The following is a 17,191-nucleotide window of genomic DNA, read 5'->3' on the forward strand; positions in this document are numbered from 1 at the left end:
AACATGAGGGTGTAGTGTCTTGCTATTCAGCAGATGAAATCTAAAAGATACCTAAAAAGCAGCTACATGAACCTGCAGGATGCTAAGGCTGAACCCTGCGGTGTGGTCTCTGCAGAGGAAAAAGCCTCTTAAATTTGCCTCATCTGAAGGAAGGTGAGATATATATAAGCAGAAAGGAAAAGAAAGCTCTCAACCACCAAGGAGAAACAAAATAATGGGAAATATTAAGCAGGAGAGCTAAAGCTGCTGACTTCCTACCATCCAAGCAGAGCTTCTGGCAGCTTGCCAGGTCAGAAATCCCATGTGCCCAATAAAAACATTAGAAGCTTCAGAATCCAGAGAAAAGCAACTCCTCAGTGCAAGTATCAGAAAAACTAAAAATTTATGTAGATTAATTTGTAAAATAGGGCTTATAAGACATGTTGTTAACATACAAAATTGTATACGCAGCTACACATAACGCATTCAAAAATAGGGAAAATGTCCACAATTTATATTTGTCTGCAATTTTCATTAGCCCCGAATCAGATTCATAATGAGATGCATTCTTGACATTCCATAGACACCTTCAGCCCATAGTGCCTCAACACAGCTTAAACCTGCATAAATTACTGACAGCTCATTAGGTAGCATCTGCAGATGCATTCATTTCCTGTTCTCAAGGGTAAACGGCTAGTCTTTTACTCTTTCCAAGTTCATTTCCCCCACATAAGAAAAATCAATTTTGAAATAAAATACATTTTCGCGGGCAAATTTAAAAATAAAGCATACAGATAAGTATATGGAAGATTACTCTTTACTGTTCTGTCACTTACCCTGTTATGGCGAAGACACCGTTTTAATAGTTCACCAGCCATATCATATTTTGCAGATTGAATATAAATATCAGCAAGAAGGAGCCAACTTTTTTCAAACTCCTCTGCATCTATGGGATTCCAGTTCATTTTTGAAATGCGTTTCAACTGATTTCTGGCTCGTGGAGTTTGTTTTAAGATCATGTAGGCTGTGGCCATTCCCAAAAGTGCTGGGATATGATCCTTCTGCAATAAAACATTTTAAGAACAAAATTAAGTTTTTTAAGTTATACTGTTACTGAGCAGCTACAGAAAGATAAAACTAGAAGCTAAGACCCAAACCAAATGTCAATGAAATGCCAATGAAAATACATAAAAGCATCCAATTTTGAAGTTATTGGACATGGAATGAATTTAGAATTGATGTGTTATTGGTCATGCAGTTTTAAAAACACTGGGAATTAGACTACATGAAAGCTACATCTACACTATGAGGTAGGGGTGCAATTCCCAGCTCACGTATGCATACTCAAGTGCTCACTGAACTATTGAACTAAGAACAGTAGCATAACCATAATGGCACACGCAGCAGCAGTATGGGCTAGCCGCCTGAGTATGTACCCACTGGGTTTATACTCAGGGAGGCTATCCCATGCTGCCGCTGCCTGCCCTACTGTAGGTTCACTACTATTTTAGCATGCTAGCTCAGATGAGAGAGAGCGCAAATGTGTATGTGAGCTGGGAATCATATCCCAAGCTCATTATCTGGACTTAGACGAAGTTACTAAGCAAAAAATCAGTTTCATTTTAAGAAGCGTGGTAAGCCTAGTTACCAATTTCTTAATAAATTTGCAAACTCAACCACAAATGTTGTATCAACAAGAGAGAATGCTTCTTCAAGCATGTTTTGTTGCTAAATTTTCAAAAATCATTCTCTACCTAGTAGGGAACAAATTCTCAGATCTGATAATATTAAGTATCTCATAATATTTCTTAACTTAAACTCAAGAAAAATTATAAAAAACCCAAAAGTACTTTTTTGTGGAGGAAGGGAAGGAGGGGGGGAGTGGCGGGAGAAAAATCACCAACCTCAGTAACAACTACTTCAGTGAAAGTATTTAGTGCTTGTTCAACATTTGATTTCTGTTTGGTTCCCATTAGGCAATAGTTTTCCATGATACGAAGCTGAATGTGACCCTGAATGGTCTGGGGCTTGAGTTCCTTCAAAAGTTTTTCTGCTGTTCTCACAGCCAGCTGCACAGACTCCTGTTTCTCTGTGGAATTACTATACATTAGAAAGAAAGAGTTTACAAAACACCCAATTGTTATGCAATACTACTATTAAATAAGCTACAAACTATAACTGATAACATACTAAAATCGTTACACTGTTACATACAATAGTTACCTTTATATGACTATTCTATATTGGTTCTCTTCTGTACTGAAAGTTATTCTAAATTATAGTGAAAGGCATCCTACAAATGTCTAGGGTTCCAGAACAGAATTCCCTTAATCGTCTTGCTGCAATTTGGTAGCTTTCTTATTTTAATGTGCCACACTTAGGCTCTCTCTCTCTTATTGTCTATTCAAACTTAGACTAGGATCCCAAAGTGTTATCAAGAAAAAAAATGTATTTATTTTTAAACTCACCCTATGTCACCATCCAGATTTTCAAACACTTCACCACCTATAGTTTCATTATCTGGGTTCAAACAAATTTCGATCATGTTATAAACTGCATTCTGTCCCCAGTCACTGTCTTTCCGGGCTCTATTAAAATGTAGAAGTGCATCATTTGGTTCGCCAGTATACCTAGACAAGTTATGAAAAATACTTTCAGTTTGGACAAGAAGCTAAATAAAATAAAGAAGAAAAATGTAGCCTTCAAAATAAACTAGGTACGTATTTTTATTGTGTACATATTAAGTTCTGAGAATGTAACTACTACTTGCATTAAAACAGCAAAAAATTCCACATGAAATAGCATCAGATACAGTAGTGAAAGGAGTATTAGAGACAGATACAATTAGCTACATTTTCTAGAAATGACACATGCAAAGTGTTTTTCAGAAAAGAAAAGGAAATCTCTCCTAAAATCCCAGTAACTGAATCTAGACTTCCTAGCCAAGTAGCTACCAATGTAATAATACGAAGTTCAGAGTTGTAATGAATTTCAAAGAAATTTTTTCTATCTTTTCATATATAATATAGTTACCCAATAAGTGTTATCAATTATAACTGTACCTACCAAAGATACAGTCCTTTGCAATAATGAAAACCTGGCTCGAGTTTTGCTCTAGAGGAATGTTTCTCTGCCATAATAAGAAATCTTGGAACTTCTTCTAGCTTCCCAGCTCTTCTTAACAGATCAATTAAACGGGACAGAGTTGCGTAATTATCTAAACACACACATATATTTAGAACATTTTTAAATTAAGTTCCGTATTTGCTGGACAAACAAACAGATTAGAAATAAAGTAAATCCCTCTTTCAATTCGTGCTACAAATTAAACTAGAGTACATGAACTATTTAAAATAAAAAACATTTGTACCTGTATGTATTATATTTACAATGCATTTTAAAAGGTCTAATGGTCAGATTACAGTAGGTATGGGCCCAACTGAATGCCATTTTAAAAAAATCAAATATCATTTGCTACATATACTCTTGACTTTTTTCAAACATATTCCCAATAGCAAACTTTACACTCTCTCCAGTATCACTAAAACTTACAGTTTTATATGTACCTCTACTCATATTTTGCATATAAACAAACAAACTTTACAGCACACTCCAGTTACTTATGTTAGCCTTGAAATCCTATTTCTGTTTGTGTACACACAAACTTTGGCTGTGTATTTGAAACAAAAAAAGTTAAATAATTCTGTAACTATATTAGGTCCTATATGAAATATGCACATTTCATCTAGATATAATCATTAAGCGTCATAGAAAAGATGCTTTAAATATTTGTGTCTATGATATCCATTAGAAGTAGGGGATGGCTCGTGTTTGACATTCATGTATCAGAAAGAAATTGAAATATCATTACTGAATACACACCTGGTTTGCGCTCTAAGAGCTGCTGGAAATGAAAAACAGCTTGTTCATAGTCCTGCTTCCTGAACATGAGGTCAGCCATCATCTATACGATCAAAACATTAATAAAAAAATAAAAATAAAAAAAAAGAAGTTACATGGTATGGAATGGTTGTTTCATTAATCCCCAAATCTACTGAAATGAAAATGTAAACAAGAGAACGAAAACAATGAAATCTAATTTTCTATAAAAGGGGTTCTGAAATTAAATATTTTTAGAATTATCTCAAAGTATGCATAATAAGGAGACTTAATATTTGTTTGGGAATATACTGAAATTTATATTAACAATTTAAAGAGAATTAGTTTACTTCTGTTTGTACCATGAAATCCTGCCCCTGACCCTATGGGTTCTTCCTTGTTAATCTCAAAATATTAAACAAAAAAAGCCATATGTTAAGAGCAAAAAATATGTTTTTTTCAGTTATGTCTTCCATAATTTTTCAATTACATATTAACAGAAATTTTAAAAAAATTAGAAAAGCACAAATTCCTTCTAGCATGAATTGTGTTTTTATTAGAAATTCAGGATGAGTATATATAGAGAAGAACACTCAGTTATTAAGACTGAGAGGAAAAATATTATAACACAGGCAAATAAGGAGAAATAAGTCCAAATTATTCCAAATTTCAGTTTCTTTTCACTAGGAGGTAGATGGAAAAGAACAGATTTATCAAGTGCTGTTCTGAATGTTATTTCCTCCTGGCTCTTCATATAGTATCAGAATAAAATCCAGGCATGATCATGACCTCCAATAAGCAGGGGGAAAAAAAGCAGTTTGTTTTTCTAGTACAGTACAATCTTTCAACTGCTTGATCCATAACTTAGTAGGTTCTAGTTTCCAGAGGAGGATGTCCATACCATAACTAGTGTAACTTAAGCAGCTTGTTAAAACCCTGTCCACCTTAAGGTTAAAAGGAGCTTTCCCAAACAGATGCCAACCTAATAACACAGTCCAGTAGGTAAAGTACTCTGGGCTACATCTCTTGTAGGCAAGCAGTGCAATGGTAAAGATGTGGTTTAAGAGAAGAGTTTTCTCATAACTCTTTATTCTGTTGGCATCCAGCCATATTCTGACCAGTGTTTTTCTTACAATTCCCTCTCCACTTCTCATGTTTCTGTAACATGCATTCTGTATCAAGATAGTAAGGCTATGTATACGAATAGTTATAAACTATGCTGGATAATGATCTGATGCAAATGAACATCCAAACAATACTCAACGATAGATTGTTCATCTTCATTTACTAAATCTCCTCCAAACACTTTTTTTTGTTAAAATATACATTATTCTCTATACACATTTTAGACAGTACATATTAAATAGTTTTCTAGCATGAAGTACTCTTGATACAGCAAATCAAATTAGTACAACTCACTAACCATTGTAGCTGCTTCATTATCTTGGTCATTCTTCAGTAACAATGCACACTGATGTTGGCAAGCATCAGTATCATCCTGTGCAAGGTACAAATGTGCAAGTTCCAACATTACCTGGAGATGAAAAAAATATACAAGTATTCCTCTTTATGCAAGTAACAGAGAAAGGATGGTTTAGTGGTTAGTGTTTTAGCTTAGAATTCAGGAGACCTGGGTTCAATTCCCTGACTTCCTGTATATTCTTGGGCAAGTCACTTAGCGAATCTAACCTTCAGTTCCCACATCTGTAAAATGGGGATAATAGCACTTTCTCTGCCTCACAAGGGTGTTGTGGGGATAAACACATTAAAAACGGTGAGGCACTCAGGGTATGTCTACACTTACATTTTATAGCACTCTAACTTGTTGGCTCAGGGGTGTGAAAAATCACCCCCTTGAGCGCAGCAAGTCTGAGTACTTTAAAGCGCTAGTGTAGACAGGCTCCGAGCACTAGGAGACGCACTCCCAGCGCTTGGAGCTAATACCCTCGTGGTGGTGGATTACCAGGAGAGCTCACGCGCAACCACACTCACACTTCAAAATGATGCCACAGGAGTGCTCCTGTGGCAGCGCTTTGAAGTTTCCAGTGTAGACATACCCTCAGATACTATGGTGATGGTTGCCATGTTATACCTTAGATAGACAGACTTCTCTCTAAACAAAAATACAAAAAGTTTTAAGTCTTTTCAGCCAACAGAAGGAGAACTTCTCATTAATATACTTTGATTATAATCAGAGTATAAGCAATTGAGTCAAACTATATTTTTATATACATTTTTATAGACTAGCACATTTGACACCCCAATCCTGATCTATTTCTGAAGATGCATCAGCTATATAAATATTCACTAACCAAAGCTTACTTAGGGGGAAGTTCATCATAGGGACTGAGGTTCCATCACAGACAATTTTGGATAAAGCCATGAAAAGTTCATCAGGGGAAGAGCCCTACAGGCTGGACAGGAGGAGGGATATATGATCCTGTACCTGCGACCCGGAGCTGCCCTTGACCAGCCAGTCGTTGAGGTAGGAAAAGATCTGGACCTCCCCGACGTCTGAGGTAGGCCGCTACCACAGACATACACTCTGTGAATACCCTGGGAGCTGTGGACAGGCCAAATGGGAGGCCAGTGAACTGGTAGTACTCCTGCCCAACTGTGAAACAGAGGAAACGCCTGTGACCCCGGAATATATGAATGTGCAAGTACCTGTCCTGTAGATCGAGGGTGGCGTACCAGTCCCCGGGATCTAGGGAGGGGATGATGGAGGCCAGAGACCATGTAAAACTTGAGTTTCACCATGTACTGGTTCAGGCCTCGCAGGTCCAGGATGGGCCTGAGTCCCCCTTTGGCCTTCGAGATAAGGAAATAGCGGGAGTAGAACCCCTTGCGCCTGAACTCCGCTGGCACCACCTCCGCCGCTCCTAAGCTAAGGAGCCACTTCACCACCTGCTTGAGTAGGCTCTCGAGGGGTCCCTGAAATGGACGGGGATGGAGGAGGGTAGTTGGGGTAGAAATAAACTGGAGGGTGTATCCCTGGGAGACAGTGTTGAGGATCCATTGGTCCAAGATCAGCCGTGACCGCTCTGGAAGAAAAGCGCACAACCGATTGGAGAAGGGAATCTTTAGTGCGAGTGGATCCCTGGTATAAACTGGTAAGTAGCCCCCGGGCGTCCCGTCAAAACTGGCGCTTTCCCGCCTGTTTACCCTTAGAGGGCCCAGGATGTGGTGCAGGCCAGGATTGCCTCTGCAGGCGCTTTTTATAGTCCCTTGACTTTTTATAAAGGGGGCTCATATCTGGAGTGGGTGGCCTGACTGGGAGTCTGCTGTGGTTTGAACTTGGTCCTGCCCGAGGCCGGGACATAGAGGCCAAGGGTCTTAAATGTCATGCAGGAGCCCTTCAGACTGCGTAACTTCACATCTGTTTGTTCCACAAACAGGGCCTTGCCATCGAATAGAAGGTCCTGTAAGGAGTTCTGTGCCTCTCTGGACAATCCAGACAGCAGGAGTCACGATGCTCACCTCATGGAGACCTTGAAGCCGTATCCGTGGCACCCGAGGCTGCCTGAAGGGCCGCCCTGGCAGCAGCCGGGCCCTCCTCAACCAGAGCCTTGAACTCTTATCACGCTCCTGGAGGAAGTCCGCAAATTTGGACAGGGAGCCCCACAAATTGAATTTATATCAATAAATTATACCAGCAGGGCTTAGTGATTTGCCACCCTCAGTTGGAAGCTCGAGGACGAATAAACCTTTCAACCAAATAGATCTAGTCTCCACAAGTCCTTATTTTTAGGAGTAGGAGCGGGTTGACCTTGCTGCTCCCTATCGTTGACTGACTCGACCACTAGAGAGTTGGAGGCAGGGTGGGTTTACAGGTATTCATGCCCCCAGCGGGCACAAAATACTTCCTTTCTGTCCTCTTAGAGATGTGGGGCAGGGAAGCCGGGGTTTGCCACAAGGCGTTCGAGATCTTTGCCACCCCTTCATGGAGCGGGCGAGCCGCCCTGCCTGGTGCCGAAGCCGAGAGGACGTTGAAGAGGGAGTCCGAGGGTTCCTCCACCTCTTCAACTTATAGGTTGAGACTTGATGCCACCCTTTTCAACAGCTCTTGGTGGGCTTTTGAGTCCTCCTGAGGGACAGGTGGAGGAGGGGCCATGATCGCCTCATCTGGGGAGGATGAGAGTGGGGTACTCTGCGTCCCCACCACTTGGTCCCCTTCTGAGCACAGGCCTGGAGATGAATGCTCCACTGACTCCTTTCCGGGAGGCTGAGAAAGGGAGGCCAGCGGCAGCGGTCTTTCTGAGGCTCTGGCCACTGAGTGAACCAGGGGCTGTGTCAGGGCCCATTGGTACCATGGTGCTGGCCAAGGAGCCTGGTGCCTCCGCATGGCGTGGAAGCAAATGTGGCCACTGGCATCCAGTGAGGCCAGCCTGGAGTAGACTGGACTAATCTGCTCAACCTGAGTCGGAGGCCACGAGGCTGATGGGGACCGAGAGCTGCCCAACGCGGGTCTAGCCTCCCCCCGTCTTGCTCTGGTGCTTTGACAGAGAAGACTGCTTCTTTGCCTTTTTGGAGTGTCCTGTGGACGGGGAGCGGTGCCAACTTGTGGAGGGCACCATTTGGTCACCGTGCACTGATGCCGCGGTGTTTGGTGCTGACTTGCAGCAGTGTCAGGGTTAAGGCCAATTTCATCAAAATGGCTCGGAGCCAAATGTCCCGCTCCTTCTTGGTCCAAGGTTTGAAGGATCTGCAAATCTTGCAGCGATCGCTAAGATGGGTTTCCCCAGATAGCGTAAACAGTCCACATGCGGGTCACTCACGGGCATTGGCTGTTTGCAAGTGTCGCATGACTTAAAGCCCGGAGCATGCCCCAACTCAGGCACACTTAACTAATTCTAATTAAAACTATTTTTTTTAAATTAAAAACTACAGGCACTACTAACTATGAACTAACAGAGTCCAAGATGGAAAGCTACAGCAGAGCTGGAGCAGAGCAGTTCCGAAGCACCTTCATTAGCGGCAAGAAGGAACTGAAGGTGGGAGGAGTGTACAGCGCCCCTTATGCCGCACCATGGTGGCACCACTCCAGGGGTCACTAGGTCGCTCCCCTACGGGGGAGCAAACACGCATGCACACCTATTGTGGAATGCACATGAGCAATCACTTGAAGAAGAATGTATTACCACATCTTTGAAACAAGTTGCCTCTGAATACAAGAAATCAATTTTTTGTTTTGTTTTACATTTTGTTTAAAGGCTCATTTTTCCATTAACTTTCTTCCTTTTGCACTTCTTCACTATTATGTGAAAAAGGTGACCAAGTTTTGTAGGAAAAAAAGATTTTTTCCTGCATGATTCTTCCTTACATATATCAAGCCATTCCTACTGTTGCTGGAAGCCTCTCTGAAAAATAGGATAGTTGCATCACAAGAAACTGAAATATGAGCTGCAGCTTTCCCAGCACTCAACTGAGTGGAAAAGGGATGTTGAGTCACACTATTTTTCTTAAAGCCTTTAACTCCAACAAAACACAGTGTTCTAATCAATCTGGCTAATCACCTTCTCTGTGTCTCAAATTAGGTATTAAAAAACCACAGTTAAGGTTTCCATCTCTTATGATATTACTATCCCAGTATGATCCAGTCAGTTAGGAAAAACAGGAAGCTAAAGACTTGATATTTCAAAGGGCTTATTGTCACTGCAACAGTTAGTGCGAGTTACTCCGCTTGAACTAGCCGAGTTCAACTTAGAGTGGTCACACTGTGGAATAATACTTGAACTACACAGAGTGACTGGATTAGCAATTGAGGAGCTGTGAAAACTCAAGCTGTAGCCTATGGCTGCATTCCCAATTGCATTAGCAGCTCAAGTCTCAGCAGCATTTAAAATTCAACCCCTACCTCCTGACAGGTCAATTAGGTCATGCTGAAAGCACCACTTAACTTGAGCTATAGATTTGTGCCAGTGGATGGGAGTTGGGTTAGGGGCAACACAATTTGCCATTGCAGTGAAGATAATCCCTAAGATAGAAACAAGTAGAAAAAGAACTCACATGGTCTCTACATCTTAAAGCAGCAACAAAGGCATAATTATTTTATTTTACTTTGTAGTTCAGCAGTAAAAGTTGTTAGATGACAAGACCCTTTCAATAAAAGGTGACATAAAATAGTTATTTTTGAGATAGGACTGACCTTGTTATCTGTTTCACAATGAACAAGAGCTTCTTTGTAAAATTTAATTGCTTTCTCATAGTTTCGCTGGGCTGTACAATGTTTTGCAATCTCTGCACAAATCTCAGCTACTAACTGTTTCTGTGCAGGAACTGCATCCAGCTGCTCTTTTTGAACCCGTTTGAGTACTCTGGCTTGCAATTCCCGAGCCTAGGGGGAAAAAAAGGGTGAGGGTAGCAGAAAGTTAACTTGATAATAACAATCACTCTTACGTATGCACTCTTGTTAATATAATTAGACAAAAAATGCACAGGTTGTGAATGCAGAGGTTGCATTCACAAGTTTGTTACCGGCTCTCCCTTAGTTGGAAAAAAATGCTTCAAAGGAAAATTCTTGTCCCCAAACTCAAAATGCACTCAATCATCAGGTTCTTGTTTCAGTTTTTCTTAAAATACACAAGCTTTTTAACATTTATTATTCCAAAAAGATGGAGATATCCTATATCTTTGTCCAATACAGACCTTCTGTCCATTTAACAGGGCTTCATTAAAAAGAAAATATTTTTATTTTGTGTGCCAGCACCATCATTTGTCACCTACATGCCAAGAAAGGTGATGTATTCTATACAATATAATTGTGTTGGTTTCTTGAAAAGTAGATTTTCCACCAGGGTGGAGTGGAGGAAATTAGAAAGAGATCTGGGCAATATTTCTAATTTTTGGTTGGTTTTTTTTGGATGACACACTAAAGGTACATCTATACTGCATGCTTCTTTCGGGAGTGTGTAGAGAACACACATGGGTAGTCCACCCCCATCATGGGAATAAACAGAAGCATAGGTGGTGAGGAACAACTTAGGTAAGTAAAGACACACCTGAAGGGTGTGGGTATGTATTCGAGTACATACCCTGCATGACTTTCTACTCACCCAAGCCAGGCCTCCTCACCAAGGCTGCTATTTTTAGCAATGCAGTGTCCCGCTACCTCTCCAAGAGCAAGGAAAAGCTCTGCCAGCTTCCCATTGATGGAGCCCTTCCCCTGCTGTGGGAAAGACACGGGCAGCAGGAAGCTGGAAGAGCCTTTGCTCATCACAGTGAAAGATTCCAACGACTGGGAGCTGCTGGAGCACGAGTGCCCCCTCCCCCCACACCGCATACCCTCTGCCAGAGGCATTCACTGACACAAGTAGCTACACACAGCAGTGCAGATGTCCTTTTCACCATGGCATGTAGCTCCACGTATACTACACACCCCCACCAAGTGATGTGTAGTATAGACATAGCCTAACAGTGAAAGCGATTTTTTTATTAAATGACAAAATCTGCAATTTTAGTAATATTAAAAGTTTCATCCAATTTCACTAATCTGCAACATTTTCCTTACGTTTTACACATTTTACCTAACTTATTTAAGATCTGACCACTTGTGAAAATAAAACCAAGTAATACTCAGAGCATTTCATAATTTTTTCAAGCCATCATATGATCATAGTTAGCTCAAAATTATAGTTATATAAACTTAAAGTAAAAAAGATTACTGCTACAGGACTCTCTAAATCACCCCCTCATCCTCAGTTCATTCAGTAATTTCCTAATCCATCACTGTGACAGGAGCTGTGATGGCAAAAAGTACTGGCACAAGACATCACTGAAGGATTCTGACAAGAGCAGCTGTCTACTTAAAGCAGCGGCTTTCTGTTTACAAAAACAGTACAAGTACTTTGGTAATCGACAGTGGGAAAGAAAATTGATTTTTTTGTACTTAAACACATATTCTTCATCTTTTTCCCCCCTACAACCACTGTCAAGCAACGTTGGGACTTCTCCCTTCTCAAAGTTCTGCCTATGAAGGCTGTTGATTACCTGTGACAAAACATTCAGCTCAAGCGTCACATCAAGTCTTTTTTTAAGCTGCCTTCTCTTGTTCTGTACACAAGCTTTGTTTGTTTCACTAAGTACTGACAAAACCTGACTACTGGTTTCAGGTTGTGGAGAAGTGCTGATCTTCTCTGCCAGTCCCCAACTACATTTCCTCCTCCCTTCATCCACTTCTGGCAGAAGAAAGAAACTACAGATAGTGTGTATAGGTGATGGGGGGCAAAGAGATCCAGAAAAAGAGCTGTGAGGGCCAATCCTGGGTCCCCTTCCAAGAGGCAGGAGTGGGAGGGAGAGAGTGGTATAATGAGTGGCAAGTGGTGAGTGAATGTATAGTTGGGACTAATAAGTTAATGCAGGGCATTTTAGTAGCAAAGTGGGAGGGAGGCATGGGCAGACAGGCAGAGGGAGAAAGGAGAGCTTCAGGGGAATGGAAGCAAGCAGACCCAGTCAGTGGCAAAAGAGAATGAGACACTTGAGAATATGTTAGAAGATGGAGAGCAAAGAGGGAGGAGAGTAAAAGAAGAGAGTAAAAGAACATGAAGGAGCCAGAGGAAATAAAGGGTGAAATGTAGAAATCACTTGGCATGGAAACAGTTAATGAGAGTTGGGTGGAGAAGATACTGAACTCTAAAAAGAAAAAAGCTGAAGGAAGAGAATGAGACAAAGAAGGACCAAAAATAAGAGATGGGAGTAAGGTCGATGTATTTCTTATTAAGATACGAAATACCAAAATGTTACAACAGATTAACATGTAATGTTTGGGTTTTTTATGCAAACGTCCTTTGGGCAATACACCTGGTTTAATTTTTCAGACTGCTCAGAAGATATTGCCGAGGCTCCCTGCATCTGCAGTCCAGCCCTAGGTTTTTGTGCATGTAGTGGAGGAAATCATTGGAACCCAACACACTGAAATTAGGTCTTTCAGCAAATGAGTGGAAAGGAGGTTCTTTGGTCAGATCAACTTTCAGGTTGTGGAGAAGTGCTGTATCTTTTCCAAAGCTCCAGACTGTCTCTAGCTACCACAGCTTTGTCCTTTTTCTCTAGCCATTACAGCTCTCCCCTCAAGCCCCATTCTAGGTCTTAACTTTAGACTCCCCAGTTCACCAGTCCTTATCCTTAATGCTGCCCTTAGACAGCAACTGAAATTCAATTACTCTATGCACAGAAAGGCTACAGGCATAGCTTCCACAAACTCCCCATATTGCTCACCAGTGTGGTTTGGACCTGAACGAAGGCAGCCACTACTAGCTCTGACTCCATGCCTGGTCTTCAGCCACTCTACTGAAACTATGGTGGCTTTTACATGAACATGTGGCTGCGACTTGGACTTTAGACCTTTAATTCATAGGTCACCTAAGAGCTAGCAACAGTAATACTTTCAGTCTGTATCAAACCACTAACCTAGAGGTAAAAAGGTCTGTATCCTCTTACCAATCCTCTGAGCAATTCAATCTCTAGTTTATATTTATTTCTTTTCTTTCTACTTTAGCCACTTTGTTATCCAATTTATTTCTGCAGAATGCTAGAAGTCCTCCTCCTCCCCACAAAATCTTAGAAGTTTAACATAGTTATTTTTTCTTTACCTGCTGTAAAGAAACAATAGCTTCATCTATCTTCTCCATTTTGCTATAAATTTTTCCGAGAAGAACATGGTAACGTCCATCTTCCATTAGAGAGGACAACTCATTCACTGTTAAAATATTAAAATATGAAACAAAAAGTTAAAGTAGGAACTGCCTCCTTTGGACAGTTTAATGACACCTTGTGGATGAGTCATAGCTGAAAGATAAAGTTGTGCATGCACATCTTCAGAGTTAAGGAAAAAATTGGACTGGAGATCTGCATAAGATTCAACCAAAAGGAGCTGCATGTTTAGTTCAGCTCATGTTAGTTTCAAATGCATGAGAGAGAAAAAAAACCCAAAACTTTCCAACATGCCTTGAATAAGATACGCATATCACGGTTCTAATCCTGTTCCCATTGAATCAATAGGAAATGTCCTACTTATATCAATGGGAGCAGGACTGGGCTGTACAGTGCTTTCACTTAACTATTGCTAAACTCTGAAGAACCACCCTGTTTTGGATGGATTTTTGATAGAAAAGATACAGTGCTGAAAGCACAGCTTTGGTTATTTTAACTAAATGTTTCAAGGGCTACTGAAAAAGCTGCAAGCTACTTTTATTTAGTGGTTGCGAAAGGAACTATGGAAGAAACAGCTTTGAGGAGTATAAGCACTTCACTATATACTATAATTTTCATCTGCTTCCCAATTGACACAGCATGGCTGCTTTACAGTTTGGTATATCTAGGGCCTATTTATATCTCTACTTCTTTACCAAAGAGATCTTATTACTTCCAGATAAAAACATAGTTCTGTATTAAATACACAGGTGCCTAAAACTAAAGTGTATTTTATAAAACACAGTACAATGAGCAGCACTCTATAAGCAGGCTGTCTCCAACGAGCTCTTTGTGTAAATAAGGTAGGTTAGATGGCTTAATAAGTTTTCTGTCTCTATTTCCCAAATAGTGCACAATTACTCCCCACAGTACATTTTCTAGTGTTCTGTAGATTATTACAGAATATTTTATTTCTGTTTTGGATAAGAAAATACAGAGCACTACTACATTTTATAAAAGTGCTATTTAACTGTTTCATATCACCCAATGGAATAATAATTTGTCAGGTAAGGACATGAAGAAAATAAGGAAAAAAATTCTTAAAGAGGCTCTACAAAGAAAATAAGTTTGACTTGTGCACTTTTTTGCTTCCTTGTGATATACAGAAAATGTGAAAGGTGATGGTGGGGTAGTTTGTTTTTACTGTTACAGAAAAATCACAATTTGTATAAAATGTGACTCTTGGGTTAGCCAGAACCAGATGGCCTTGGCTAACTCAATCAGATTCCAAACAAGTAGATTAACTGTACATATGAACTCCTTTCCAGCTTGTTTTCTGCATTTAACATTGAGATCCTGTGTGGGCTGGCAGACTAGTGAATTAAAGCAATAGTGACATCACAAAAACCAAGAGTATGAAAGTTGAGCTAATAAGGGATTTTTAGTCAGTCTTAAAATTCTATTTCTGCTATTTAATTTCAATGACCAATAAATATTTTGAATAAAGGAAGCCTCTGTTAAAGATCCAAACACCTTCACCCCTCTAAGTTGTGATGAGCGCACAAGAAACATATCTTATACCTCCTAGTGTTCTTCTAACAAAACCAGGAAGACTACCAGATTTCACTTTTAAAAAGTTATTTCTAAGACAGATAACAGACTTTTCAGGCAGCGTTTACACATGATAAAGCAGTAAGGAAGTTTGAACTCCATATTTTAAAAATCCTTTGCTGGTCACCTTTCAATGAGTTAAATTTAATTTACATGCAATTCTCATAGTACAGTGCCAACACAAGTTTGAAAGTTCATAAGATAAAATGTCTACACTATACCAATTTATTCCTAAAAAATCTCACAGACACACATACACACACACCCTAATATTTCTGTTTTGTTGTAAATAAAATGACTAGTTCATACCAGGCTCATGGTCTAAAGCTTGCTGAAGTACTTTTTCCGCCTTTTCATACTGCCTCAGTTTCAGCAGGAGTTCAGCCAGATCATAGCAAAGGATATTCTGTTGACCATTTTTCAGTCCAGCTTCATAATAACTTATTGCCTGAAACGAAAAACTTAATAAATATATGGAAATCGGCTTTCTAAAATAAATCTTAATAAAAATAATACCTTGCACTTAGGTAATTAGTGAAATTTTGCTTAATGATGCAACTACCTGCTCCACTCTCACCCTAATTATACACTGAAATGTCCTGTAAAAACACTAATAAATCGATAACAGCAGGCATTTATTTCAATCTAGAATACATAGAAAAACTATGTTAAAAGAAACTTTAGGTTGCAAAGTCAATGACTCAGAAACTAAGAAGTGTCAAATGTAAGGTTGCCTGTGCAATCTTAGTTCTGTTCCCTGGGCCTCTGCATTTTGATAAATCTTTAATTATATGATCTCACACTATTTTTTAAACAGCACCACTCCCTCATTCAGAGTTTTGTTGTTTTTTTAATCCTGAGAGCTGATAACCAGATCTGAATAGATTTACAGACAGAACCACCCACTTTTTTGACCGAAGCATTATCTCTTTGCTCAATTTTGAAGTCCATCTGCAAACAGAGGGGATGCTAGTGCTCTTAAAAAAAAAAGTGGCAAGAATAATTATATATTATATATATATATAAAGTGTCTTCTGCTTTCCCTACACTTTTAAATAAAAAATGCAATTATAACTAAAAATAAAACTCTCTTAATCACTCAAGAAAACAACAAAAATAGGTTCTTAAAAAGGACAGCCCTATTAAAGTGATGCAGTGGTTGTATGAGCCATTATATGTGGCATCAGGATTTGGTCCTTTGTACAGAAAAGAAAAATGAAGGCTAACAGTTTAAAAAACCTTCTGGATACCCTCATATGGGTTGCTTTCAGCGCCACTGAGGTAGTCACAATTAGATCAGATTAGAAAATTTCTGTTTAGAAGCTTTTTTGACAAAATGTGGGGAAAGCATTTATATTATTATCTGTTTTCTAAACAGTGATAGTTACAGTATTTGAAAAATTAAAATATAAGCTTACAGAAAACTTAATTTTCAAAATGTATGACTTTATACGTTACAAGGAAAAAAACAGACTAAAATTAAAACTGGAATTAAGTACATTGATGTTTAATTTTTAAAATCTATTTTCAAGGATATTTTAAAAAAATGATTATGTTATAGCACGTGTAAAGTATGCCAAAAACATTAAACTGACTACCTGTTTCAGCTTAAATATCGGCAGCACTGTAGAGCACCTGCCTCAAAAAACAAAAAGATTAAAAGAGGTTTTATTCACGGAACTCCCAGCCAATCCTAGACACTACTCTCCTTTGGGTTATTCAGCAAGAAATGTTAGAGACGGAAAATCTCTGGATACATTGGGGTAAGAGGAAACTGAACATGACTGTACCAGGGGAGGGATGGCATGCCAAAAATCACTATAAAGGTCAACATTAACAAAACTAAATGAAAGTCCAAAGTGTTTCAAAAATGTAGAATATAATCAAGGATTATAGGTCTAGGAGCCTTCAACGGCTGTCCAAATAGACAGTCTTTTCCACTTTTCCGTGTGGACAGTTTTATGCTTTGCAGTGGGATTTCTTGTATTTGTAGTAAACAGTCAGTTGCACTCAACTAGCAATATCCAGGCTATTAGAAAGACCAGGTGGGGAGGGAATATCTTTTAATGAAGCAACTTGTGGGTGAAAGACAAGC

At 39.5% G+C, this 17,191-nt stretch overlaps 1 protein-coding gene across 6 annotated transcripts in view; it reads right to left on the reverse strand.

The window, feature by feature from the left end:
• TTC21B (tetratricopeptide repeat domain 21B) overlaps positions 1-17,191 on the reverse strand; it is a 104,950-nt gene that overhangs the window by 33,611 nt on the left and 54,148 nt on the right. For 5 of the 6 annotated variants that reach the window (XR_014713564.1, XM_084643170.1, XM_084643169.1 and 2 more), the window contains 9 exons: positions 15,406-15,544; positions 13,446-13,552; positions 10,007-10,195; positions 5,282-5,392; positions 3,862-3,943; positions 3,046-3,196; positions 2,448-2,609; positions 1,884-2,079; positions 816-1,040 (listed from right to left, as the gene is read on the reverse strand). Coding sequence is in view for 5 of the 6 variants with exons in the window: in XM_084643170.1 (XP_084499296.1) it covers positions 816-1,040; positions 1,884-2,079; positions 2,448-2,609; positions 3,046-3,196; positions 3,862-3,943; positions 5,282-5,392; positions 10,007-10,195; positions 13,446-13,552; positions 15,406-15,544 (1,362 nt within the window). In the remaining variant the exon portion in view is untranslated. Of the gene's footprint in view, positions 1-815; positions 1,041-1,883; positions 2,080-2,447; positions 2,610-3,045; positions 3,197-3,861; positions 3,944-5,281; positions 5,393-10,006; positions 10,196-13,445; positions 13,553-15,405; positions 15,545-17,191 lie in introns of those variants that run through there. The other variant, XM_084643172.1, reaches the window with a different exon arrangement.

This window comes from Lepidochelys olivacea (genome assembly GCF_965140295.1).
Source record: "Lepidochelys olivacea isolate rLepOli2 genome assembly, chromosome: 11".
NCBI classification, from domain to species: domain Eukaryota; kingdom Metazoa; phylum Chordata; order Testudines; family Cheloniidae; genus Lepidochelys; species Lepidochelys olivacea.